General features: G+C 48.5%; 1 protein-coding gene across 1 annotated transcript in view; it reads right to left on the bottom strand.

The window, feature by feature from the left end:
- Positions 1-8,142: 8,142 nt before the first annotated feature.
- Positions 8,143-25,269, bottom strand: part of LOC144219229 (zinc finger protein 77-like) — a 19,658-nt gene continuing 2,531 nt past the window's right edge. Inside the window, exons 2-4 of the mRNA XM_077749224.1 lie at positions 20,758-20,884; positions 11,677-11,857; positions 8,143-11,289 (exon numbers count right to left, since the gene is read on the bottom strand). Coding sequence (XP_077605350.1) covers positions 10,278-11,289; positions 11,677-11,857; positions 20,758-20,884 — 1,320 coding nt within the window. The 3' untranslated portion in view covers positions 8,143-10,277. The remainder of the gene's footprint in view (positions 11,290-11,676; positions 11,858-20,757; positions 20,885-25,269) is intronic.

Raw genomic sequence — 25,269 nt, 5'->3', positions numbered from 1 at the left:
TTCCTGGAAAAGCCCATCCTCTCCTTTCCTCTCTGAACTTGCCCATGGATTTGCCATTTCTTGCGTGTCCTGATTTGCAATTCTTGCTATTGCCAATAAACCCGGGTTTTTTGGCCAGTGAAATACGTGACGCTAAAGGTCAACCTTACTTGGTGTCAGAAACTGAGCCGTTAGCAGTGTGCTGGCCTTCCGGCCAGCTCCTCAGCAAGTGTGATTGTAAGTGGGGCTCCGGAGCGAAAGAAAGGTCGGGAAAGAATTCCTGAGATGTTTTTAGTGCAAAGTGGTTTTATTAAAGCGTGGGGACAGGACCCGTGGGCAGTCAGAGCTGCGGGACAACTGTGAGGAGCAGCTGAGTGTGTTCTTCGCAGTTCGGGGAGGGGAAGACGGAGGACGTTTCCGAAACTATTTTTCATACGCTAAAGACGACTTACAGACAGGACCCTAGAGGCCTTGCTACTGTCAAACTACGGTTGTTGCTGGGTTTTTTGTTTTTTTGGTGTTTGTTTGTTTTTGGTTATTTACTTCTTTATTTATCCCTAGCAAGGGACTGACATTAAGACAGTTGGGGGTTCCGGGAGGAAAGTCCGACCCCGCCAGCCCGAAGTATTTGTCAACGGGCTGCAAGCCTTATGGAAATTTAATTGTCCCTGCAATTCTTGCCGCTTTCCTCTCCGCATCATGTAGACTCTGTCTCTTCCTGGGTAGGTCTTTGACCAAGTCCTTCTGGAACCAACCTGTTCCTGTGCAAACAGTGGTATTGAGGAATTTCTCTTTCTGTTCCAAAGAAAAAGCCATGGAATGGGATTCCGGTCATCAAAATACTTAAAGGGCGTCCCTCAAGACCCATTCTGTGGTCCCCTCTGGCTTTGTATTTAAAAAATTATGGGGGCGCCTGGGTGGCTCTGTCAGTTAAGCGACCGACTTCGGCTCAGGTCATGATCTCGCCGTCTATGGGTTTGAGCCCCGCATCTGGCTCTGTGCTGACAGCTCGGAGCCTGGAGCCTGCTTCGGATTCTGTCTCCTTCTCTGTCTCTCCCCTGCTGGCGCGCTCTCTCCCTGTCTCTCAGAAGTAAACATTAAAAATTAAAAAACAATAAATGTCTTTATAGCCTGTAGCCCACTGGCAAGCACCTGAGACAGGCAGAGTAAGCCCTTCCTCCAGTTAACTCCCAACCGTCTGGTCTTGACGTTAATGCCTTACAAGAGGGAAAACCACCTTCCCTTGACCATAGCAAGGCCCCTGCTAGGAGTCCTCTTCAGCATATGAAAAGTCCTTTTGGAAACTTCTTCTCTAGCCCCCCGAACTCCCAGGTCACCCCTCACACTTCCAACACAGCTCTTTCTGCCCACAGGTCCTGTCCCTCTGCTTTCCTAATGGCACGTTCTTTTCCTGAAGACATCTCAGGAATGCTTTCTTGGCCATCGGCTCTGGACACTCACCATTGCCCCAAAACCCCGTCAAGATGGGATGCCTATTTTTAACGGGTGTTTGGAAGCTTCCAGACACTATCAGGATCTAAAGTCCCTTCTCTGCAAAACACTATTCCTAAATTATCAGAGACGAACCACTGAAAGGTGTCAAAATGGCTTCCGAGCCTCCTCCTTCCCCATCTTCTTTGTCTCCAGATAGGAGAGAGCTTCTTCCAGTGCAGACCAGGCATCAGTGCTCCCTCCCCGCCTCCTCTCTACCCCGGCCCTGAATCCTTCCAGATTCTCTCCCCAATCCTTCCTTTCCTGAACCTGTTAAGACAGGCCCCTGAGCGGGTCCAAATAAAGCCCAATGACTTACCTTCCCTGGACTAAGGCAGAACTGTGACCCAGAATTAGACTCTCCCAAAGTGACTGCGGATCCCCAAAGGTTTGCTGAAGAATTTAACAGATTCATACTCACCTCCCTGGTTTCTCAGATTTATAGCTCACATGCTTGCTGGAGAGACCAGGCCTAACGCTGGATGAAGCTGGCCCAATGGGAACATCCTAGAGTGTTAGGGAATCAAGACACCTACATTTTTGCCAGGATGCTAGAACATTCACTGGAAATACTACTGAGCAAGTACAAGTTGTCCCCGTAAACCTGACTACTGGAACAAAACTCAGACTTGCACACCACAACCTGACGAGCCTTTCCACGACGATGACAATGGACTCCAGATGGTCTTTCAACAAAATGCTGGTTGAACTTTAGGTACTGAGCGCATGTAGGTAGCTCCTAGCTCTTGTTTATTCAGGAGCGCAACTGAGTTCTTGCTCTTTTAGGCAAGAGAAACCAGGGTGGAATGGGAAACTGCATCCATTCCAGGCTCAGGTAATTTCAGTCACACTCCTCACTCCCTAGATGGGTCACCTAAGAGAAAGACCAGTACATCCTTAATGTCCACTTAGGGTTAAGTCAAAGGCCTTAAAGAAACTGGTAAAAACAAAAAAACCTCTGCTTTCTTATTGCAAAAGCCAGGACGTTGGGAAAAAGCTCGTTGCAAACGCAAGCACCCCGCCCACCTGCGTCCCTCCAGCCGGCCTTTCCCACTGCTCCTCATTCCCGGTGACGGGGCCCCAGGGGCCCTTCCCAGTCCCCTGCCTCAGCTTGTGGAACTGATGAAGTTTTGGGGTGATGGTGAGGTGGTCCGGAGCCGACAGCGAAGAAAGAATGCTCTTAGACGTCTTTGGTACAAAAAGGTGATTTTATTAAAGCTCAGGGACAGGACCTGTGGGCAGGAAGAGCTGCATGGGGTCATGACGGTAACTCATCAGATACCCTCAGGTTGGGAGGGGGTCAAGGATAAAGTAAGTCTCTAAGATATTTTGGAAGCAAGGTTTTCAGAACCTTAAGGGGCTGGCTGTTGCTAGGGAAACACCACGTATTACCATTTAATAAAACCTCAGTCATGAGACCCTTCAGCTATGCATCAGGGAGCCGTAGGCCTGGAGTAGGACTGCCGGCATGCGTCTTGGGGAGCTGAGATAACGGAAGTAGACGTACAGGGTCCGCGAGGTCGGGATAATGTGAAGCCAAGATTCCCTTCTGCCCCCGGCAGGGTCATCGAGGCAGCTGGGATCCTAGGGAGAGGTCCCTCTGCCGGTTTCAGGGACTTGTCTGTGGGTCATAGGCAGTAAGGGAACTTAACTTTGCCTTAGTTTCCCACGTTACCATGGCAAGCACTTGAACCCCTTTCCTTTGTTGGCGGGGAGCTGGGAATGTCCAGGAATAGCACACATACCCCACCGTGGGGGCGGGGGGTGCCCTCAGCCCGGCCCCCGCGCTCCCTCATTGGAACCACCTCCTCACTGGGAAGAAATCTCTCTCCTTTTGACACCAGTTCACGCATGGGGCCTGACCCCTGCTGTATCGCAGCCCCAGACCGGAGGGGCTAAAACAGTTCCAATATGGGGGGGATCCTCTAAAATATCTCAACAGCGGGGGCGCCTGGGTGGCTTAGTCGGTTAAGCATCGGACTTTCGCTTAGGTCATGATCTCGCGGTTTGTGGGTTCGAGCCCCGTGTCGGGCTCTGTGCTGACTGCCAGCTCAGAGCCTGGAGCCAATTTCAGAGTCTGTATCTACCCCTCTCTCTGACCTTCCCCTGCTCACGCTGTCTCTCTCTCTCTCCTAGAAATAAAATAAAAAATATTAAAAAAAAAAAATCTCAACAGGTTCCTGCCTGTCAGCCCCTTCCTTCTGTCTAGGCCCTTGGAGAGATACCTTCTCCTCCCTTCCTCCTCCCCCACTCATGTATTAGGCTGGTCTAAGAAAGGTAAAATCCCATAATTTCATTTTCTCAGAATGGGCAAATAATTCTGGAATCGGGCAGTAGTAACCAAAACAGACGATCAGAGGAAGTAAGTGAGCCCACAGACTCCATTCTGTGCTGTCTCTGAGGCACCACAGTAGAGCCTAGGAACACTGGTCATCTGTCCCCACTGTCCCCACTGGCTCAGCTCCCGTACTCTTTCTGGGCAAAATCCTCAACTGATAGTGGCAGAATCCAGTGACCTCCCATCAGGATTTCAACGGAGCCTTCAAAGCCTCTTCCCAGGGGCGCCGGGGGCTCAGTCGTTAAGTATGTGACTTGGACACAGGTCATGATCTCATGGTTTGTGAGTTCAAGTCCCGCATTGGCAGAGCTAGAGTTTCGCTTCCTGTCTCACTCTCTCTGCCCCTCGCTCACTTGCGCCCTCCCTCAAACAGCAGCAACAACACAACAACAAAAAACACCTCCTCCCAGAATCAGTCAATACCCTATAGACAAAGAAGCTCTTTGGGGCATCAAGCTGGGGACAGGAGATGAAAAGCCTCCGCCCGCACTATTCCCTGTAACACCCGTTTCACTCAGCAGAAAATCCAGTGGCTGACCTTGGACATCTGTCCAAGACGTCTCAGCAAATAACGTTTTCATCCCTCCCGTCTGTTCCCACCCCCGCTGGCACGGACATCCACTGCCACTGGGAGCAAATTTTTCACCGGGACTTACTTCTGCAGTGGATTCCAGCATTCGAGATGATAAGAGATGATAAGCTTAGCCAGTTTTTGCTCTCACCTGGAGGCTCAGAAAGAAATACATCTTATCCATCCTTACCCATCTTGCCCCGGGGCCCACAGGGAGGCTTTCCTTTCACAAGCCCCTAAAGCTGACCTGGAGAATAGGTTTTCTGCCTCTTGTTTGTTACACTAAGGATAGTCTCATACTCTGCTCCCCTTCAATGGGAGACATCATCTACCTGTTAAACTCTGGGGCTTAAAGGGACATAGAGTCTCAACAATTTGCAGTTTGCTCAAACTCAGAATCAATACTTCCGGGCACTTGATCTTGGAACCAGACCGCATTTGGGTCCACACAAAACCCTCAGGACTGCTTAATGCTGACACGTCCTTCTGACTCCCCATGACCTTTTACATGCCACTCCTCCCAACAATAAAAAAAAGATCAAAGTGGGGCCGCCCACGTGGCTCAGTCCGTTAAGTGTCCGACTTCAGCTCAGGTCAGGATCTTACCGTTCATGGGTTCGAGCCCCACGTCCGGCTCAGTGCTGACAGCTTGGAGGCTGGAGCCTGCCTGGGATTCTGTGTCTCCCTCTCTCTCTGCCCCTCCCCTGCTCAGGCGCTGTGTCTCAAAAATTTTTTTTCAATGTTTCTTTTAGATAAAAAAATAAAAAGGGTCAGAGTGGTAAAGATTAGGCTGCGTGAACTACTGCAAATCCTTTTGAAGGTACTGACCCTCCCCTTTGCTGTCCGGCCCAACAGGATGAGCTACATGGCGTTACTCATGCACGTAACTTAGCCAAGGGCAGGACCACACATCTGGACCAAGAGTCGGCAAAGATTTCCCGGACAGACAGCAGAGCCCGGGGCCGCGGCCTTCCTGAGGCGTCCAGCCCCAGCCTGGGCTCCTTTTCCTCATCGTTGCTGCTTCCCTCTCCTTCGTGGGAAGAAGATGCTACAAAAGAGGGGGGCTCTCTTCTTCAAGCTGGGGCCTTTCGGAACCCCCCTCCTCGTGACCCCCTGACAAAGTGACTGTCACTTGCTTTCTTCTAAGAGGGAAGAGGTCCAGAATTCAAAGAAGTCTTTCTTTCATCTGGACTCTTCACCGACATGGGATTCTCAGGCAGTAGAAGTTTCTAAAAATGCAACTCTATAGGCTGTATTTAATAACACATTTGGTTCAAAACTTTTGGAATAACAATACTTTTTTTTAAGTTTATTTATTTTGAGAGAGAGAGAGAGACCGAGAGCGAGCGAGCAGGGGAGGGGCCAAGAGAGAGATGGAGANACATTTGGTTCAAAACTTTTGGAATAACAATACTTTTTTTTAAGCTTATTTATTTTGAGAGAGAGAGAGACCGAGAGCGAGCGAGCAGGGGAGGGGCCAAGAGAGAGATGGGAGACAGAATCCCCAGCAGGCTTCGCGCAGTCAGTGTGCAGAGACTGATGTGGGGCTTGAACTCACGGAATTGTGAGATCGTGACCCGAGCCAAAATCAAGAGTCGGACACTTAACTGTCTGAGCCACCCAGGTTGCCCCACAACAATGCTGTTTTAAAATGTCTTTTGGGGCACCTGGCTGGCTGAGTTGGGGCAGCACAGGACTCTCCTTTTTAAAATAATTTTAATGTTTGTTTTTGAGAAAGAGAGAGCGAGAGCACAGGGAAGGGCCAGAGACAGAGAGGGAGACACAGAATCCAAAGTCTCCAGGCTCTGAGCTAGCTGTCAGCACAGAGCCCGACACGGGGTTTGAACCCATGAACGTCGTGATCATGACCTGAGCCAAAGTTGGACGCTTAACCCACTGAGCCACCCAGGCGCCCCATGGGACTCTTGATCTCAGACTCATGAATCTGGAGGTAGAGGTAACTTAAATAAAAATAAACTTTCAAGTTTTGCCATTATTGCAAAAAATTTCATCAGCTATTGCTTCGGATTCTTATTCGCACTAGACCTGCCCCATCCACTCAGTTGATCCTTGTGCTCTTACAGCATCTGCTATTCTGGGGTTTTTTTCTAATAACTTATTTTTAAGTAATTTCTATGTTCAATATGGGGCTCGAACTACAACCCTGGGATCGCGAGTCACATGCCCGGCACCCCTCCGCCATTCTCCCTTCCACGCTGTTTCCCCAAGGGTCTTCCGGGGACAGCCAGCACTCTGGGTTTGCTTTCATAAACAAGACTTTCCTCCCCGAAGTCTGAAGAAGTGGCAATAAATACTTCAGTTGAGTACTTCCAGGCCTAGGGTCGCGGTTTAGAATATTCACGTTGGGCCACCTGGGGGGTTTGGTCAGTTAAAAATCTAACTCTTGGTTTCGGCTCAGGTCATAGTCTCATGGTTTGTGAGATCAAGCCCCACGTTAGGCTCTGTGCCGACAGTGCAGAGCCTGCTTGTGATTCTCTCTCTCCCTCTCTCAGCCCCGCCCCTGCTCATGCTTTCTCTCTCAAAAACAATTAAAAAAAAAAAAAAGAATATTCACATAACGTAAAATTGCCAAGCTACTTAGTTTTGTATATTTATTCTAAGGTTTCTATATTGTTGCCTGTCAAACTTTTGTGAAAATGATGTGCCTAATAATTAAATGATTTCCCATACTTACCATCTCTCTCTCTCTCTCTTTTTAAGATTTTATTTTAAAGTAATCACTACACCCAACGTGGGGCTTGAACTCACAACCCTGAGATCAAGGGCAGCATGCTTTACTGACCGAGCCAGCCGGGCGCCCCTCCAATGCTTATCACCTTGATAAACAGACTAGATGGGACGCGCGGGAGTTTCTCCCACCCCGCCTTCCTTCTTGGGGCCCTAACTGGCTTCCACTGCTGTGCACGTGCCCTCTCTCACATAAGACACAGAACCAGGAAACATCCTCCCCAGCACTGAGGGACAAAACCACTAAAAACCGAAAGCCGGTCTCTTGATCAGTAATGCTTTTGAAGAATGACCTTGGACAGATCTCATGACCGAGGAGGAGTGATTGTCAACTACACATTCAAAAGGAAAGACACCCTGCAATTTAATACAACGTTGGCTATTGCTTTACTGTCCCACCAAGAGGAAGAAACGTTTTCTCCTCTGCCATTAATGGCCTAGCCAATGACAGACTGTCACATGTCACAGCTTAGCCCATGAAAAGACGCTATACTTGAACTCCCACTTCACGACAATGGGCTGTGTTATACCTGCCCCTTCTAGAAATCCTCCTCTCCTCTATAAAAGAGAATTCCTCTCTGTTCTCCAGACATGTCTATACTTTTGCTGAAGCTCTCCTGTACTGAACTGCTAATAACAGATAAACCTATTTTTCCTGGCATAGAAGTGTCAGGTTTTTTGTTTTTTGTTTTTTAAAGATTAACAGTATTTAGTACTGTTGCTTCCGAACATATATGGAAAAAAATGACACATTCAAAAATGAGTCACTTTTCCAACAGATCATATTTTAACATAAACTCTCAGGTAACAAATCATAAAACACTTATAAGGATGTAAAAGATTGGAAAACCCAGGGAATACGCTTCCTAAGAAATAATGTGGGGGATTCTACTTCACAAAAACTACAGTGTTTTGGATCACATATTAAAAACGACAGAATTAAACACTGGGAAATCACACGTCACAATAGTCATCGAGCACACTGGGTTTCTCTCTTACACAAGCAGTNGGGGGGGTGGGGGTGGGGAGGACACAGATGTGCCCTGAGAGGGACAAGGTGCTACCACAGAAATCACGTATGAGGTAAAGCATGAAGGGCTGCCTGGGTGGCTCAGTCGGTGAAGCGTCCGACTCTCAGTACTGATTCAGGTTGTGACCTCACGGTTCAGGAAAGGGAGCCCCGAGTCGGGCCCTGTGCTGACAGCATGGAGCCCACTTGGGGTTCTCTGCTCCTCCACTGTTCACTCTCTCTCTCAAAAAAAAGAAAAAAGAAAAGAAAAAAGAAAAAGAAAGTAAAATAAAAATTTTTAAGAAAAGCATGGAGATAGAGGGGTCACAGGATGAGAGACATTACCAAGCACGACAGCCTGAAGAGACACCACTGACACAACGGGTCACAGGGCAACACAAGGATCCGTGTGGACCAGAAAGCCCAGATGGTCTGTCACGGGACAGCTCATGGAAGTCTCTGGAACGTGCCAACAAAAACTAACATCAGACTTGTGTTCGGGTGGGGGCTGTTCCAGACGGCAGACCAGAAGCCAGGATGACGCACTGGGACTCAGGCCCATCCGGGTCCCCACGCGTCTCTGTCCCCTGGAGGAACGGAACGCTGGAGGCTCACGGTTCCTCACTGCTGCTCTCCGAGCCGCACAGCTTCCCTTCTCAGGGCGTTCCTCTCAGAGCCGCACAGAGAAGGATCCCGGGACACGCGGTCTCCCGCCTCACCAGGCTCACAATGAAACGCAGCAGAACCAGCCAGACACCAGCTTTCATCTTCACGCCACAATGGTTCTCTTCTGTTGTTTTTAAAAGTTAATTATTTTGAGAGAGAGCTGTCAGCGCAGAGCCTGATGCGGGGATCAATCCCACAAACCGCAAGATCATGACCTGAGCCGAAATCAAGAGTCAACGCTTAACCCACTGAGCCACCCAGGCGTCCCCAACAAGTTTTCTCTTCGTAACTCAATGGGTCATGACTGATGAACAACTGAGATCAAGGGCGATGAGTGGGGGTCAAACTACAAACATAATGAGGGGAGACTGTCCTCTCCCAACATCCTTGCACGTTTACTAACGTCCGTGGGGCACGCAGCTGCGACGGCACACGTGGAGATACAACTTGTGATTAAATAAAGGCCACGAGGAAGGGCAGATGCGGAGTCGGGGAATTCTAGTCTCTGCACCAGAGGATGAGCTATATGTACAGAGCACTCATCAGCCCTGGGTCCGGTCCAGAAGACATTGTCGTGGAAATGAGACACGTTTTCTAGAACTGTGGGTGATGTTCAAATCTGAGATAACAAAATCGTGTCACATAGGTGAGGAGGACACAGCGGGATGCTTCTCAGGCATGCAATGCAATTAACGCACTCGGGTCCCAGGAGGCATTTGCAAAGACAAATCCACATTCGCAACAGCTAGAAGATTCCGGCCCTACCTGACCTCCGTGCACAAAAAGCATGAAGTACTACACTTCAAGTTTTCCCGACATTTTCCCCACTGAGAAGATTCCTCTGCACCGTGTCTGCTCCCATTTAAAACACGACCGTTAGGGGAGAACGAAGGCTGTGCCGCAGGCGCTGTGCTCAGGGTCAGTCCCCCGTGCGTGTGCTCACAAGTCCCTGGGACGCCCGGAGGCCGTTCCGTGGTTCCTACGCTCTCGGCCTTCGCTTCACTGCGTTTTCCTTCACACGTGTCGTCGGGGGGAGGAGGGACAACTGGAGGCGCTCCCTCAGTGCCCAGGGTGAGTGGTCACACGGACCCGCAGGGCTCCGGGACCCCGGAAGGGCCTACCAGAGTCCTGAGATTCCACGGCTTACCGTCCGCTGTGTAGCTTCACGTGTTCGTGAAGGCGGCCGTGGCAACTGAACGCACTCCCACGGTGGTCGTGACCTTCAGAGGGTCCCTCCCCGCTGTGCCTCCCCACACGCACTCCATACACCCGCCAGGCCTCCCCACCCTCTCTACTTTCCTACGGTTTCACGCGACTGTGTATCTCAAATGCCTTCGCAAAGGGCCGGAGCTGCCTGAAAGCTCTGCCGCACTACGTACAAGCGTCTCTTCCGAGCGTGCGTTCTTCCACGTCGAAGGGGGTGAAACAACAGAAGGGACGAGGAACGACACTCCTTCCTTTCGCAGGCTGCACACTCAACTGTGGGTTTTCCCGTGCCTCCGAAACGAGGAGACACGGCTGAAGGTCTTTCCACACTCCTTACACTCGTAGGGGCGCTCCCCGGTGTGCGTCCTCACGTGGGCGCGCAGGTTGGCCGGGTACCTGAACGATTTCCCGCAATGCTGACAGACGCAGGGCCTCTCCCCAGTGTGTATTCTCGCGTGTATCTGCAGGTACGAGGACGAATAGAAGGCTTTTCCGCACTGCTGACATTTAAAAGACTTCACTCCGCTGTGCTTTCTCAGATGGCTCTGAAGGTAGGCCCGGCGAGTGAAGGCTTTCCCACACTCCTGACATTTATAGGGTTTCCCCCCAGTGTGCGTTCTCACGTGACTCTGAAGGTAGGTCCGCCGAGTGAAGGCTTTCCCGCAGAGCCCACATTCAAAAACTCTTTGCCCTGTTGGATTACTTGTGGGGCCTTGAGGGTAGGAGAGGCAGCTGTAGATTTTCCCGAAGTCTATAAAATCACCGGCTCTCTCCCCGGCTTGAGTTCTCACCTGACACGTCAGACGGCACTGAAACAAAAAGGCTTTCCCACACACGCCACACGCGTGGACGCTCTGCCCACAGGGACCCCGAACGGGACCCTGAAAGGAAGACGTGCAAATGAAGGCTTTTCTACATTTCTTGCACTCCAGAGATATTTTACTACGGAGACTCTTCGCGTACGACTGAGAAGCCCTCCCGGCGTCCTGACCTTCACCGGATTTCTCTGCGAGGTCTGTGTCCGCGTGAGTGGTGAGGCTCGGGGCGCAGCTGCAGGCCAGCCCGCACTCCTCACAGCCACCAGGTCGGAGTCCTGCGTGAGGTCTTCGCATGTTCCCGAGCATAAAGCTGTCTGTGAAGGCTTCTCTACACTTAGTGCACTGACAGGGTCTGCCTCCAGTAGGATACCCATCACGCACAGTGAGACTTGTAACTGGGTTCAGGGCTTCTCCACGTTGATCACCGTCAGAACGTTCGCAGACCCCTTCCACCAAAGGGCTTCTGTTCCAAATAGGAAGGCACACGGTTAGGGAATAATGCTTGCAAGCGATCCCTCAATTAATGATCTGCTGCTGCCTGTTAATCATTACTGGACTACATAATGGCCACTGTCAATGAATGGGTATGTTTGGGGCACTGTCTGCATAGTTACAAGTGGCACAAACTGACCATGCTGGCTGACATAATAGGCATAACATTCAGGGCTTCTCACATAGACTTTTCCCTGACCACTGTTTCCACCTGAACGGTGGTTCAGATGATCAGTATCTAGACGGTATTTTTCCAGTCAATTACACGATTGTTGAGCTATGTTTACAGCTGTTCTAAGTCCAAGATAGTCTCACAATCTCCCAACATCTCCCCCTTCTCCCTGCAAGTGTCACTCACCTAAAATGCCTTTCCTGGGTTCGCAGGTAATCTCCTCTGCTATGAAATGTCTGGTTTTCTCCAAAAACAGACCAGGAATTATTTCTTGCAGATCTTACGAATTTTTCATCATGAGATGGTTCATCCTCCAAAACATCCCACTGAGGACTTGATCCGCTGGTATTAACTCGAATGCAATAATCTGCAACATTTGGTAGCATAATTTAATTTGCTGGAAAAGAATCAGTGGATAAAAGAAAGAAAACAGACCGAATGTGGACTTCCATTCATATACCGATCTCAAATGTAAATGAAGTTCATCAGGAAGAAAGGTCACGCGACCAAGGAAACATTCCGAGGTAATCTGGGACTTTGGCGAGGACAGGAAAAGTGAATCAAATGGCAGCCCATTCATTCAGAAATATTTCAATATAGGTGGAGACTAATGTGGAGATTAAGTATTATTAGAAAAACAAAGTAGGAAGGGATTGGGCAAGATTCACATCCACACCCTACCTCTATTAAGAGGAACACAGGCTCACCACGAGGGTGAGGGTGGATGAAAAGTCCAACAGGGAAGTGAGGGAAATGACACATAGCCCCCTTCTCAAACAGACTGAGTCACATTTCTTTCTTGTTGTTATTTATTTTTAGAGAGAGGGACAGCACAAGCAGGTCAGAGGCAGAGAGAGAGAGAATCCCAAGCAGGCTCTGCACTGTCAGCCTGGAGCCCGACACAGGGTTCCACCCCACAATTCATGAGATCATGACCTGAAGCAAAATCAAGAGTCAGATGCTTAACTGACTGAGCCACACAGGTGCCCCAAGTCATGTTTCTAGTGGATGTGTCCAAACACCAATCCCTTCTCCGGACCCTGGTCAACCGAGGGTTGTCCTGTTCCGAAGGCAGAGGCCCTCGGTGGAGCCCACCTGCGCTGCCCCAGCTGTCACTAGGAGACTAGATGGTGTGAGTGGCTGCTGCCCTGCCCCCGAGAAGAGCTCAGCAGGAGGAAACATTTGAAAGACACCAAGCAATCTGGAAGATGGGCGCTGACTTCAGTCTTCAAGGTCATGGATTATGGAGAAGTGTGAGCTTTTTTTTTGGTTTATTTTTACTAATCTGTACACCCAACACGGGGCTCAATCTCATGACCCTGAGATCAGGAATTGCATGCTCTTCTGACTGAGCCAGCCAGGAGCCCTTGGGCTTTTTTTTGTGGGGGGGAGGGGGGAGGATCATATTGACCAATAATATTAGTGGTCAGGGGTACAACATAGTGACTGGACAATTATAATCATCACAAAATGCTCTCCACAGTAAGTGGAATTCCCACTGGTCACTATACAAACTACTACAATACTCCTGACCATACTCCCTGTGCGTACTCTTCACTCCCATGATGTCATTACTTAATAAGCCCAACTCTGTCCTTCTCAATCCCCTTCATCCATTCACCTGTCCCTCCCTTCTCTTCCAACCTCACAAACACCATGTTCTTCTCAAGTTTTTACACCTGTTTCTATGCGTTGTTTGTTCCTTCATTTTGTTTAGACTCCACATATAAGTTACAACATGGTGTTTATCCTTCTGACTTATTTACTTGGAATGACACCCATGTTGTCCATCCATGTTGTCACAAATGGCAAGAACCCATCCATGTCATACGGCTGAGTGATACCCTTTGTATGTAGACACCACATCTTCATTAGCCATTCATGTGTCGTGGACTCCTGCGTATCGTAAGTATTGTGCCTAGTGCCACAAGGAACGTGGGGGTGCACACATCTTTTTGTATTAGCTTTTTTTTCATATGGTCAACTACCTAGAAGTGGATTCATAGACGATGTGGTACTTGTGGTTTAGGTTTTTTTTCTCTTTAGTGTTTTATTTATTTTTGAGAGAGACAGAGAAAATCTGAGCAGGGGAGGAGCAGAAAGAGGAGGAGACACAGAATCCGAAGCAGCTCCAGGCTCCGAGCTGCCAGCACAGAGCCCGATGCGGGGCTCGAACCCACGNCTCCACAGTAAGTGGAATTCCCACTGGTCACTATACAAACTACTACAATACTCCTGACCATACTCCCTGTGCGTACTCTTCACTCCCATGATGTCATTACTTAATAAGCCCAACTCTGTCCTTCTCAATCCCCTTCATCCATTCACCTGTCCCTCCCTTCTCTTCCAACCTCACAAACACCATGTTCTTCTCAAGTTTTTACACCTGTTTCTATGCGTTGTTTGTTCCTTCATTTTGTTTAGACTCCACATATAAGTTACAACATGGTGTTTATCCTTCTGACTTATTTACTTGGAATGACACCCATGTTGTCCATCCATGTTGTCACAAATGGCAAGAACCCATCCATGTCATACGGCTGAGTGATACCCTTTGTATGTAGACACCACATCTTCATTAGCCATTCATGTGTCGTGGACTCCTGCGTATCGTAAGTATTGTGCCTAGTGCCACAAGGAACGTGGGGGTGCACACATCTTTTTGTATTAGCTTTTTTTTCATATGGTCAACTACCTAGAAGTGGATTCATAGACGATGTGGTACTTGTGGTTTAGGTTTTTTTTCTCTTTAGTGTTTTATTTATTTTTGAGAGAGACAGAGAAAATCTGAGCAGGGGAGGAGCAGAAAGAGGAGGAGACACAGAATCCGAAGCAGCTCCAGGCTCCGAGCTGCCAGCACAGAGCCCGATGCGGGGCTCGAACCCACGAACCGTGAGATCATGACCTGAGCCAAAGTCGGATGCTTAATGGACCCAGGCGCCCCACTTGTGCTTTAGTTTTTTGTGGAAACTCCACACTGTTTTCCATGATGGCCACCCCAGTTTTCCTTCATACGAAGAGTGACGGGTTTCCTGGTCTCTCATTCTCATCAATATTTGCTATTTCCTGTCTTTTTGATACTAACCATTCTACCTTCTCTGAGATACCTCCTTATGGTTTTGATTGGCATTTCCCTGATGATTAGTGATATTCAACAGCTTTTTGGAGGTCTATTGGCCTTCTGAATATCGTCTTCAGGAATGGCTGTTAAGTTCCTCTGCCCATTTATTAATCAATTTTTTTCTGGTGTTGACTTGTAGGAATTATTTGTATTTTGGATACTGACCTTTTACTGGAGGTATCATTGGCAAATATCTTCTCCCTTTCCCATAAACAAAGGGTTGCCTTTTCATTATGTTGAGTTTCTTCACTGTGCAAAAGCTTTTCAGTTTGACATAATCCCAATTGTTTAGTGTGGGGTTTTTCTTTTTCTTCCTTTTTTTTTTTTTTTTGACCCTTCCCTGAGGGACAAGTCCACAAAAATATCGCTAAGGCTAATAATGTCCTTGAGTTTACGGTCTCTGTTTTCTTTCAAGAGGTGTATACTTTCAAGTCTTACATCTAGGTATTTAATCCACATTGAGTTTACTTTTGTGTAAGCTGTAAGAGAGGGGCCCCATTTCATTGTTTTGCTTTCTTTTCAAATTTTTAAAAGTTTCTTTATTTTGTGAGTGATAAGAGTGTGATTGAGGGTGGTTCAGAGAGAGAGGGAGAGGGAATCCCAACGTGGGGCTTGAACTCACAAACTGTGAAATCACGACCTGAGCTGAAATCAAGAGTCAGATGCTGAACTAACTGAGCCACCCAGGCGCTCCTTCAAGTTTTTACTTAAATTTGTTAGTAAAGATACAGCACCATATTGCTTTCAGGAGTAAAATTCAGTGATTCATCACTCACATACAACACCAGTGCTCATCACAACCAGTGCCCTCCTAATCCATCACCCACCCACCTCCCTCCATCAACCCTCAGCTTGTTCTCTATTCTTAAGAGTCTCTTGGGGGCCTGGGGGGCTTAGTCAGTTAAGTGTCCGACTTCGGCTCAGGTCATGATTTCATAGCTCGTGGGTTTGAGCCCTGCATTGGGCTCTGTGCTAAGAGCTCAGAGCCTGGAGCCTCCTTCTGATTCTGTGTCTCCCTCTCTCTCTCTCTTTCTCTCTCTGCCCTTCTTCCACTCAACGATCTCTCTCTCTCAAAAATAAATAAAACATGAAAAAATTTTGTTTTAAGAATCTCGTATGGGGGCACCTAGGTGACTCAGTCGGTTAAGCACCCGACTTCAGCTCAGGTCATGATCTCAGGGTTCACGAGTTCAAGCCCCGCATTGGGCTCTGTGCTGACAGCTCAGAGTCTGGAGCTGCTTCAGAGTCTGTGTCTCCCTCTCTCTCTGCCCCTCCCCCGTTCTCACTCTGTCTCTTCCTCTCTCTCAAAAGTAAACAAACATTAAAAATATTCTTCAAAAAAAAAGTCTCTTACAGTTTCCCTCTTCCCATATGTTCATCTGTTTCGTTTCTTAAATGCTACATGAGTGACATCATGTTATTTGTTTTCCTCTGACCTATCTTGCCTAATACTCTCTAGATCCATCCACATAGTTGCAAATGGCAAGATTTCATTATCTTTGGTGGCTGAGTAATATTCCACTGTGGATATACACCACATCTTATTTATACATTCAGCAGTCAAAGGACATTTGGGCTGCTTCCATGGCTCAGCTGTTATAAATAATGCTACTATAAACTTCTGGGTGCATGCACCCCTTCAAATTTTGCATTCAGTTTGCATTCCCCCCAACAGTGCCAAAGGGTTCCCCTTTCTCTGCACCGTTTCATTCTTTTGGAGGTAGGTGTCCAGTTTTCCCAATACCACTTATTACAGAGACAGTCTTTTCTATACTGTATATTCTGACCTGCTTTGTTGTAGATATTTGGACAATACACACATGGCTTGCTTTCTGGGCTCTCTATTCTGTTCTCTTTGTCTACGCCTGTTTTCATGCCAGTAACATACTCTTTTGATTACTACAGTTTTGCAATACAGTTTCAAATCTGGATTATATCGGCAGCTTTGGTATGCTTTCCTAAGACTTCTGGCTATTGGGGGGGTCTCTTCAGGTTCCATACACATTTTAGGATTTTTTGCTCTAGTTCTTTGAAAAATACTATTTATTGGTAGGTAGGTAGGTACACTGAATTTGTAGAGTGCTTTTCATAGCATGGACTTTAACAATATTAATCCTTCCAATCCATGAGAATACTGTATCTTTCAATTTTGTGTATCTTCAATTTTTTTTTTCTCATCATAAGGGTACTCTTTAATCCCCACCCCCTTCTTCCTCTATGCCCCCCACCTCCCCTCTTGTAACCACCAGTCTGTTCTCTATAGTGAAGAGTCTGTTTCTTGGTTTGTCTTGCCCTCATTTTTCCCTTGGCTCGTTTGCTTTGTTTCATGGATCCCACACAGAAGTGAGATCATTTGGTATTTGTCTTTCTCTGATTTCATTTAACAAATCTGTCTAGCTCCTTCCACACTGTAGTAAGTGGCAAGATTTCATTCTTTTTTATGGCTGGCTAATATTCCACTGTATACTAACACCACTGCCTTCCTCATTCATCTAGTGATGGACACTCAGGCCACTTTCACAGTCTGGTGATTGTAGATAATGCTGCAATCAACACAGGGGTGCGTGCATCCCTCTGAATTAGTGTTTTTGTGTTTTGTTTTGTTTTTTTAAATTTTTTTAACGTTTTATTTCTGAGAAGGAGAGAGACAGTGTGAGCAGGGGAGGGTCAGAGAGAGAGGGAGACACAGAATCTGAAATAGGCTCCAGGCTCTGATCTGTCAGCACAGAGCCCGACGCGGGGCTTGAACCCATGAACTGTGAGATCATGACCTGAGCCGAAGTCGGACGTTTAACCGACTGAGTCACCCGGGCAGCCCCTTATTTAAAAAAAATTTATTTAATGTTTTATTTATTTCCGAGAGAGAGAGAGAGAGAGAGAGAGACTGTGTTTTGGGGGTAAATATCCAGCAGTGCAATTCCTGGATCGTAGGGTAGTTCTATTTTTAATTCTTTGAGGAACCTGCAAGCAGTTTTCCACAGTGGCTGCCACCAGTCTGCATTCTCACCAACACCGCACAAAGGTTCCTTTGCCCCCACATCCTCGCTATCACGCAGTCTTGTGTTTTTTCTTTCAGACATTCTGACAGGTGGGAGGGGATACATCTTTACAGTTTTGATTTGCATTTCCCTGACAGTGAGTGATGCTGAGTACCTTCCACATGCCTGTTCGTCATCTGGATGTCTTCTTTGAAGAGTCTCTTCATGTCTTCTGTCCTTTTTTTTTAAAATGTTAATTTATTGGACGCCTGGGTGGCTCAGTCAGTTGAGTCTGACTTTGCCTCAGGTCATGATCTCGCCATTGGTGAGTCAGAGCCCCATGTCCAGTCTGCACTGACAGTGTGGAGTCTGGGGCCTGCTTTAGAGTCTGTCTCCCTCTCTCTCTGTCCCTCCCCACTCACTCTCTCTCTCTCTCTCTTTCACTCTCAAAAGATAAGTATTTTTTATTTAAAAATAAAAAATAAATTTAAATACAATATAAAAATTAAAATATTAAAGTTAAAAATTTTTATTTTTAAAAATAAAAAATAGTGAATTAAAAAAAATTATTTTTAAAAATAAAAAAAAATGTTGGGGCACCTGGGTGGCTCAGTTGGTTAAGCATCCAACTTCGGCTCAGGTCAGAATCTCACGGTTCATGGGTTCAAGCCCCGCATGGGGCTCTGTGCTGACAGCTCAGAGCCTGGAGCCTGTTTCAGATTCTGTGCCTCCGTCTCTCTCTGACCCTCCCCTGCTTGTGCTGTCTCTCTCTCTCAGAAATAAATAAAACATAAAAAAAATTTTTTTTTTAACTTTAAAAATTAAAAAAGTTTATTTATTTATTTTGGGGGGGGGCGGTGAGATAGCATGAATGGGGGAGGAGCAGAGAAAAGAGAATCCCAAACAGGCTCCTTGCTTTCAGCGCGGGGCCCAACGTGGGAATCAAGCCCAACAAGCGTGAGATCATGACCTGAGCCGAAACCAAGAGTCAGATGCCCAACAGTCTGATGCCCCTGACCACTTTTTATTAGATTGCTTGCTTGTTTTGGGGTATTGCGTTGTTTTCTCTATATATTTTAGATACTAACTCATTATAAGATGTACTGTTTGCAAGAATCTCCCATTCCGTCAGCTGCCTTTTAGTTTTGTTGCTTGTTGCCTTCACCGTGCAGAAGCTTTCTATTTGGATGTGGTCGTTTTTATTTTCCTTGCCTCAGGAGACATAGCTAGAAAAATGTTGCTACAGCTGATATCAAAGAGAACTGTCTGGGCTCTCTTCCAGAAGTTTTATGGTTTCAGGTCTCACATTTGGGTCACTAATCCACTTTGAGTTTATTTTTATGTGTGCTGAAGAAAGGGGTCCAATTTTCCCAATGTCATTTGTTGAAGAGACTACCCTTTTCCCCCAGTATATTCTCTCCTCCTTTGTTAAAGGTTAATTGACGAGGCGCCTGGGTGGCTTTGTCAGGTAAGCATCTGACTCTTGATTTCAGCTCAGGTCATGATCTCACAGTTTGTGAGTTTGAGCCCGGCATCAGGCTCCTTACTAACAGTGCAGAACCTGCCTGGGATTCTCTCCCTCTTTCTCTGCCCATTCCCCGCACTCACTCTCTTGCTATCAAAATAAATAACTGAAAAAAAACCTGACTGTATAATCGTGGGCTTATTTCTAGGTTTTCTGTTTTGCTCAATTGATGTATGGTTCTATTTTTGTACCAGTATCATCCTGTTTTAATTACTACCACGCTGTCATAGAACTTGGAATCTGGAATTGCAATACCTCCAGTTATGTGTATCTTTCTCAAGATTGCTTTGGTTATTTAAGGTCTTTTGTGGTTCCACACAAACGTTAGCGTTTTTGTGCCACCTGTGTGAAAAATGCTGTTGGGATTTTGCTAGGGATTGCATTAAATCTCTACATTGCCCAGGGCAGCATAGACATTTTAACACTATTTGTTCTTCCAATCCGTGAGCATAGAATGTCTTTCCATTTCTCTGAGTTGTCTTGAATTTCTTTCATCGGTGTTTTACGGTGTTCACAGTACAGCTCTTCACCTCTTTGGTAAGCTGATTCCTAGCTATTGCCCTGGTTTTGGTGCAACTGTAAGAGGGGATTGTTTATAAATTTAACATTCTGCTGCCCCATTATTAGTACATAGGAATGCAACAGATTTCTGTACATTGATTTTGTGTCCTGGGGGAGGGGGGTCGTGTGGGTCCTATGCTGAGGTGTGGCAAATGGTGTTGGTGACATAGATGGAAAGTATCAGAACTGGCTCCTACAAGCACTTGGCCACCCAGGGTGAAGGAGGCAAGACAAATGACACTTGCCCACACATCTGTTCCTGGAGAGAGCTCCCGGAGCCCCCAGTGTGTGTCCTAAAATTAATCAATACATCTCCATCACATACAACTAAGGTGAGTTTCAAAATGCTGCCCCCGTGCTGGGTCTTCTAGCAAATGATACAGCCTGGAATTAAGCCCCAGCGAGGTTTCCACCCTCTAAACTTATGGCTCACTGATTTTCAAAGGCTGGTGTTGTGGGTCCTGGTCTTCACACCATGGTCCCCCCCAGGCCAGGGGTGCATGGTGTGGGGACCGATTCCCTGGCTTCTCTGTAACTGGGATGTCCCACCCACCTGTGAGCAGCCACGCTGGGGGTTTGGGTTCCAACCACATCTCCGCCCCGCCTACCCTTTTCCTTCACATTTGCTTCAAATGAAGACCTGTTCGGCCAGTTTCCCGGGCATGGCAGAGTGAGGGGGAGCACAGGTTCCCGTAGCCTCAGAGTGTCCAGGGGCAAGGTGAACTCAGGATCCCCTTCTCGCTAAGTGAGGGTTTCAGTGCAGCAATTTTAAGGTGTCTGATGTGTATTCAACACCGTGTAACTTCCACTGGAGTGAAACCACAAAGCAGGGCTCACTGTAGACTGCCTGCACATTTATAAAATGAGGGAGTCTCAGACCTTGATCAAGACGAATAGAGGCCATTTAACACTTAAAACTTTTCTCACGGAAAAGCTATGGGACCCTATGTAGGGGCCATGAAGGCTCGGACTGTGTCTATCTCTCCTCCAGGACAATCCCATTCCTCGGCCCCAGGAAGACTGGACAGCAGTAAGAAACATTTTTTCCGTAAACACCAGTGAAGGGACGGGGCCATCCTTACCCACTGAGGCCAGGTTCTTGCACGTCTCCAGCATCACATCTCTGTACAGGTTCCTCTGACCGCTATCCAGCAAAGCCCACTCTTCCGGGGTGAAGTTCACAGCCACATCCACAAAGACCACAGAGTCCTGAAACATACCACACGTTCTACTGCAGCAAAGCTCCATCCTCACCCGTGTGTGTGGGAAGAAAAAGGGTGACAGGCAGGGAGCTGCCCTCCATTCCTAGGACCCGAGTCACACGTGAGTAGAGAGTGACAACATGCGAGCAGGTCCCCTGCAGTGCGCACAGGACGGGAAGGGCTGGAACATGAGCGCAGGGTGATGACAGCAGCTGACATAAGACTCACACACGCCCAGTTTATTGGGTTATTTACACTGAGACAGGTGTGAGCGGACACTACTGTACGGACTGAAACATGAAATATCTACTTGGACGACACAGAAATCAGAGGACACACATTTGTCTTGCTCAAAGATGACCCTGCACCATCAGGTCCAAGAACCGGGACCAGAATGTCAGGACGTTGTGGACACTCAGATCCCAGCGCTGCTCTCGCCCTGGAAGGAATGAGGTTAAGGAGCCTGACGCAATCCCCTCTGTTATGACAGAGGCAGACACAACCCTTTACCCGGATTAGGGGGGCTCTGGGCACAGACACAGGCCAGGGTGCCTGGAGCATCTGGTGTGTAAGATGAGTCCTAGTTCCTGAAGAAACTCAGAAGTCAGCAGGGCCTCTAAAATATATAACCCGGTGCCTAGAACTCAAGCCGAAGGGGGCACCAGAGAGAAAAGTTCCCTGGGAGACTGAGGCCAAAAGAGCCAGAAGTGACTTTAACAGAGAGGAAAAAACGCATAATATCTTTCAAGCAAAATCGGAGGACACCACATCACTGAAATAAAGAGCAAACAATTATGATAAAATGATCAGTAGCTGCTTAAAAAAGACATGTTCCGGGGCACCTGGGTGGCTCAGTCGGTTAAGCATCCGATTTCGGCTCAGGTCATGATCTCCCCGGTTCGTGGGTTCGAGCCCCACGTCGGGCTCTGTGCTGACAGCTCAGAGCCTGGAGATGCTTCAGATTCTGTGTCTCCCTCTCTCTCTGCCCCTCCCCAGCTCATGCACTGTCTCTAAAATAAATAAACTTTAAAAAAAACAAAAATTAAATAAAAATGACATGTTCCCAAAATCCAAACACACAGAACCCCCAGCTACATCATTGACAATGAAGGCAACGACCCCTCGTCTGGGTCTGCAGTGTGGGTTTGCTAGTCAAAGAGCCGATACATTTGTGACCTAAACAGGGTTTTAAAAACTCATATGACAACAATAAAAAATTATAAGGACAAATAATACAACTAAATAATGGATGATGGGAGTACACATTTCCCCAAGAAGATACAGAAGTGGCCAAAAAGCACATGAAATGAGCTCAATGTCACCAATCATCAGGATCCGTATGCAGAACGCAACTGGGCACAGACACTTCCAACCTACTCTACGTGGCCAGTTGATCCGGATGCCAAACCCAGTCATACATAAAACGGACTCTACAACTTGACCAAATGGGATTTATCTGGGAAAAAATGGTTGGTTCAGCAAGCCAAAGAGCAGTCATAAACACTGTGAACAGAATAGACACAAAAAGCCCACGATCACTTTGAGACAGAAAAGGCATCCCCTTGAACCCAGCGCCCTTTCTTGACAAAATACTCCCCCCACTACTAGGAACAGAAGGGAACTTCCACATCCTGATAAGGGGCGGCTAGAAACGTCCACACCTAACCTTTGCGCACTCACTTTCCCAAAGAACATACGCAAATGGCCTGTAGGTCTCTGAACCGATGCTAGACATTCGTCACGAGGGACTCGCACCTCGAACTACCAGCAGATGCCCTCGGCCCCCACCTGACTGGCTATGAAGACGCACCAGGAAGCGCGGGCGAGGCCGTGAGCAGGGCGAACTCGCGTCCGTCTATCCTGCTGCGGGTGTAAGAGGGGCAGCCGCTTGGGGGGAGTCTGGCGGCCCCTCAGAATGAGGACCGTGGAGGCCCCACGCCACACGGCAGTTCCGCTCCTCGATCCACCTGCCCCAGACCAGGGAGGACGCGCCCTCACACACACGTGTGCGCACGCACTCTCCGTGGCACGACTGCTGATCGCCGACAGGGAGAACCACCCAGAAGCCCTGCACCTCTTCGACGCTGAGAGAAGGAGACACGACTGAGGTGGAGTCAGGAGTCCACAGGGGAGGCTCCCAGACCTGCGGCTCCGGGCCAAGCGCAGACACAGCCGAGAGACGTCCCGGCACACCCATAATGCACCACTCTTCAGGCCGGAGGAAGGAAGATTGTTTCCTCGGGTGGCAACAGCCCAGCCAATGAGAGACGGTCACAGTCCAGCCAATGAGAGCCAGAGCTCAGCCAATGAGAAACAATCATATCTCAGCCAAAGAGAGACACTCACAGCTCAGCCAATGAGAAGCCACTACACGTGGAACCCCAGTTTACTCCAATACTTGTTTAGTTTGGCACAGCCCCTCACCCCATCTCCTCTAGACAAGAGCGGCCCTCCCCTCGTTCCTCCCTTTCTTCTCCAGACTTGCCTGTGGTGTTGCTGGGGCTTAAGTGTCCCAACTCCCAATTATCTGTTCCCAGATAAACCCATTTTTTTCCGGAAAAATAACTGAGTTTTCTTTTTCTGAGAAAGAAAAGAGCGAGCCACCAGGAGCGGGGGTGGGGCAGAGACAGGAAGAGAGAATCCCAAGCAGGCTCTGCACTGTCAGCAGGGAGCCCAACCTGGGGCTTGAACCTATGAACCAGGAGAACATAATCTGTGCTGAAATCGAGTCCCATGATCAACTTACTGAGGCACCCAGATGCCCCAAGAACACCGCTTTTTAAAACATGTTTCAAGTTTTGCTATTATTTCAAAAACCTCACCACTAAGCCGTGTCCTCCCCGCACTGGCTCCTCCCGAATGCTAGGTGCCTTCCCTCCCTGTGCTTCTGAAGGAGCTACTATCTGTCCTCACGGTCACCCGGGCGGGGCCTTCCAGGAGGCGTGCAGGACTCCGGGTCCCCCTCCACGGGGAGAACTTTCTCCCCGAGGTTGGACTACGTGCCAATGAACATTCCAGTGCGCTGCCTTCAGACCCAGGGTCCCGGATTAGAACAATCCATAGAATTCTGTTCCTTCCCTTTCGTATTTTACTGCCTGTGACTCGTGTGATGGTGACATAAATACCAGGACACGCTCTGCAGTGCTTACACTGCTGATGAATACGGACTAGATGACAAGTGTCTGGCAGTGTCTCCTTCCCGACCGTCCTTGTTACTCAGGTGTGGCCTCGACTGGCGTCCACTGCTCTGCACGTTCCCTCCAACACGCGACACGACCAGCGGGTGACGTCCCTCCTGGCGCTGAGGGACAAACCCAGTAAATACGGCCAACCTGCTTCTTACTCCCAGATGCTTCTGTTCGTTTATGTCGAACAGGAAATGTAGGAATTCGCACAAGGAAAGCTCCTCAGGGGCAGAGTGGGGGGACCGCGAGGGGGCGCCCTCGAGCCCTGCCCCGTCCTGACCCGGGACCCGCAGCAAGGCCAGCACCCTGCAGCCCCAGCACCCTCCCCACCCCCGCCCCACCCGTGAGGGGCCAGCGCGCGGCCAGCTCTAGTTCCTTCCCCGTCCTGTGTTTCCATCCCAGCCGGGCCCGGCCTCTGTAGGGGAGCGTCCCTCTCCTCTGCCTGTGGTTCTGCGGTATCTGACACGGCCAGAATTCATTCTCTGCTGTTCCAGAACACTCTGTCTTGGGGGTAAAATAACGGAGTTTCAATTTACAAGTTACCAGTGACTAGAATATGTGGCAGTGACAGACAGACAGACAGACAAACACCCTGATCGACAAAGGGAAGCACGGACAGGCGCCCATGAGTTTGGCAAGTGGACCTACACCCAGCAGGTGCCGCGGGGCAGCAGCAGAGATGGGGACACTTGGACACAGGGGGGCAGGGAAAGCGGGTTATTGAAGGGGCAAAGGAAATCCTAGGGCGCCTGGGGGGCTCGGTCGGTTGAGCATCCGACTTGGGCTCAGGTCATGATCTCGTGGTTCGTGAGTTTGAGCCCTGTGTCAAGCTCTGTGCTGACAGCTCGGAGCCTGGAGCTGCTTCAGATTCTGTGTCTCCCTCTCTCTCTGCCCCTCCTTCCCTCATGCTCTTTCTCTCTCAAAATAAATAACCTTAAAAAAAAAGAGAGAGAGAGAAACTGGGAAGGGTCCATCCACGTGGACAGCACAGAGAAATGAAACACCCTGACGGGGAGAGAACACTCACAACACGCACAAATGAAACAGCACGCATGTCCACAGGACGTGAAGGAAACAGAACGTCAGGAAGCAGATGCGTGAGTTACAGGGGACAACACGCTGGAAACGCGTCCTCAGAAGAGGGACCCGCCCGTGAAAAATGCTCAGCCCCGGGGGAGTCAGAAAACGCAACAGGTGACATCAAGGA

The sequence above is a fragment of the Crocuta crocuta genome, unplaced genomic scaffold (assembly GCF_008692635.1).
Source record: "Crocuta crocuta isolate KB4526 unplaced genomic scaffold, BGI_CrCroc_1.0 scaffold110, whole genome shotgun sequence".
Taxonomy (NCBI): domain Eukaryota; kingdom Metazoa; phylum Chordata; class Mammalia; order Carnivora; family Hyaenidae; genus Crocuta; species Crocuta crocuta.
This window is presented reverse-complemented; position numbering and strand designations above follow the sequence as displayed.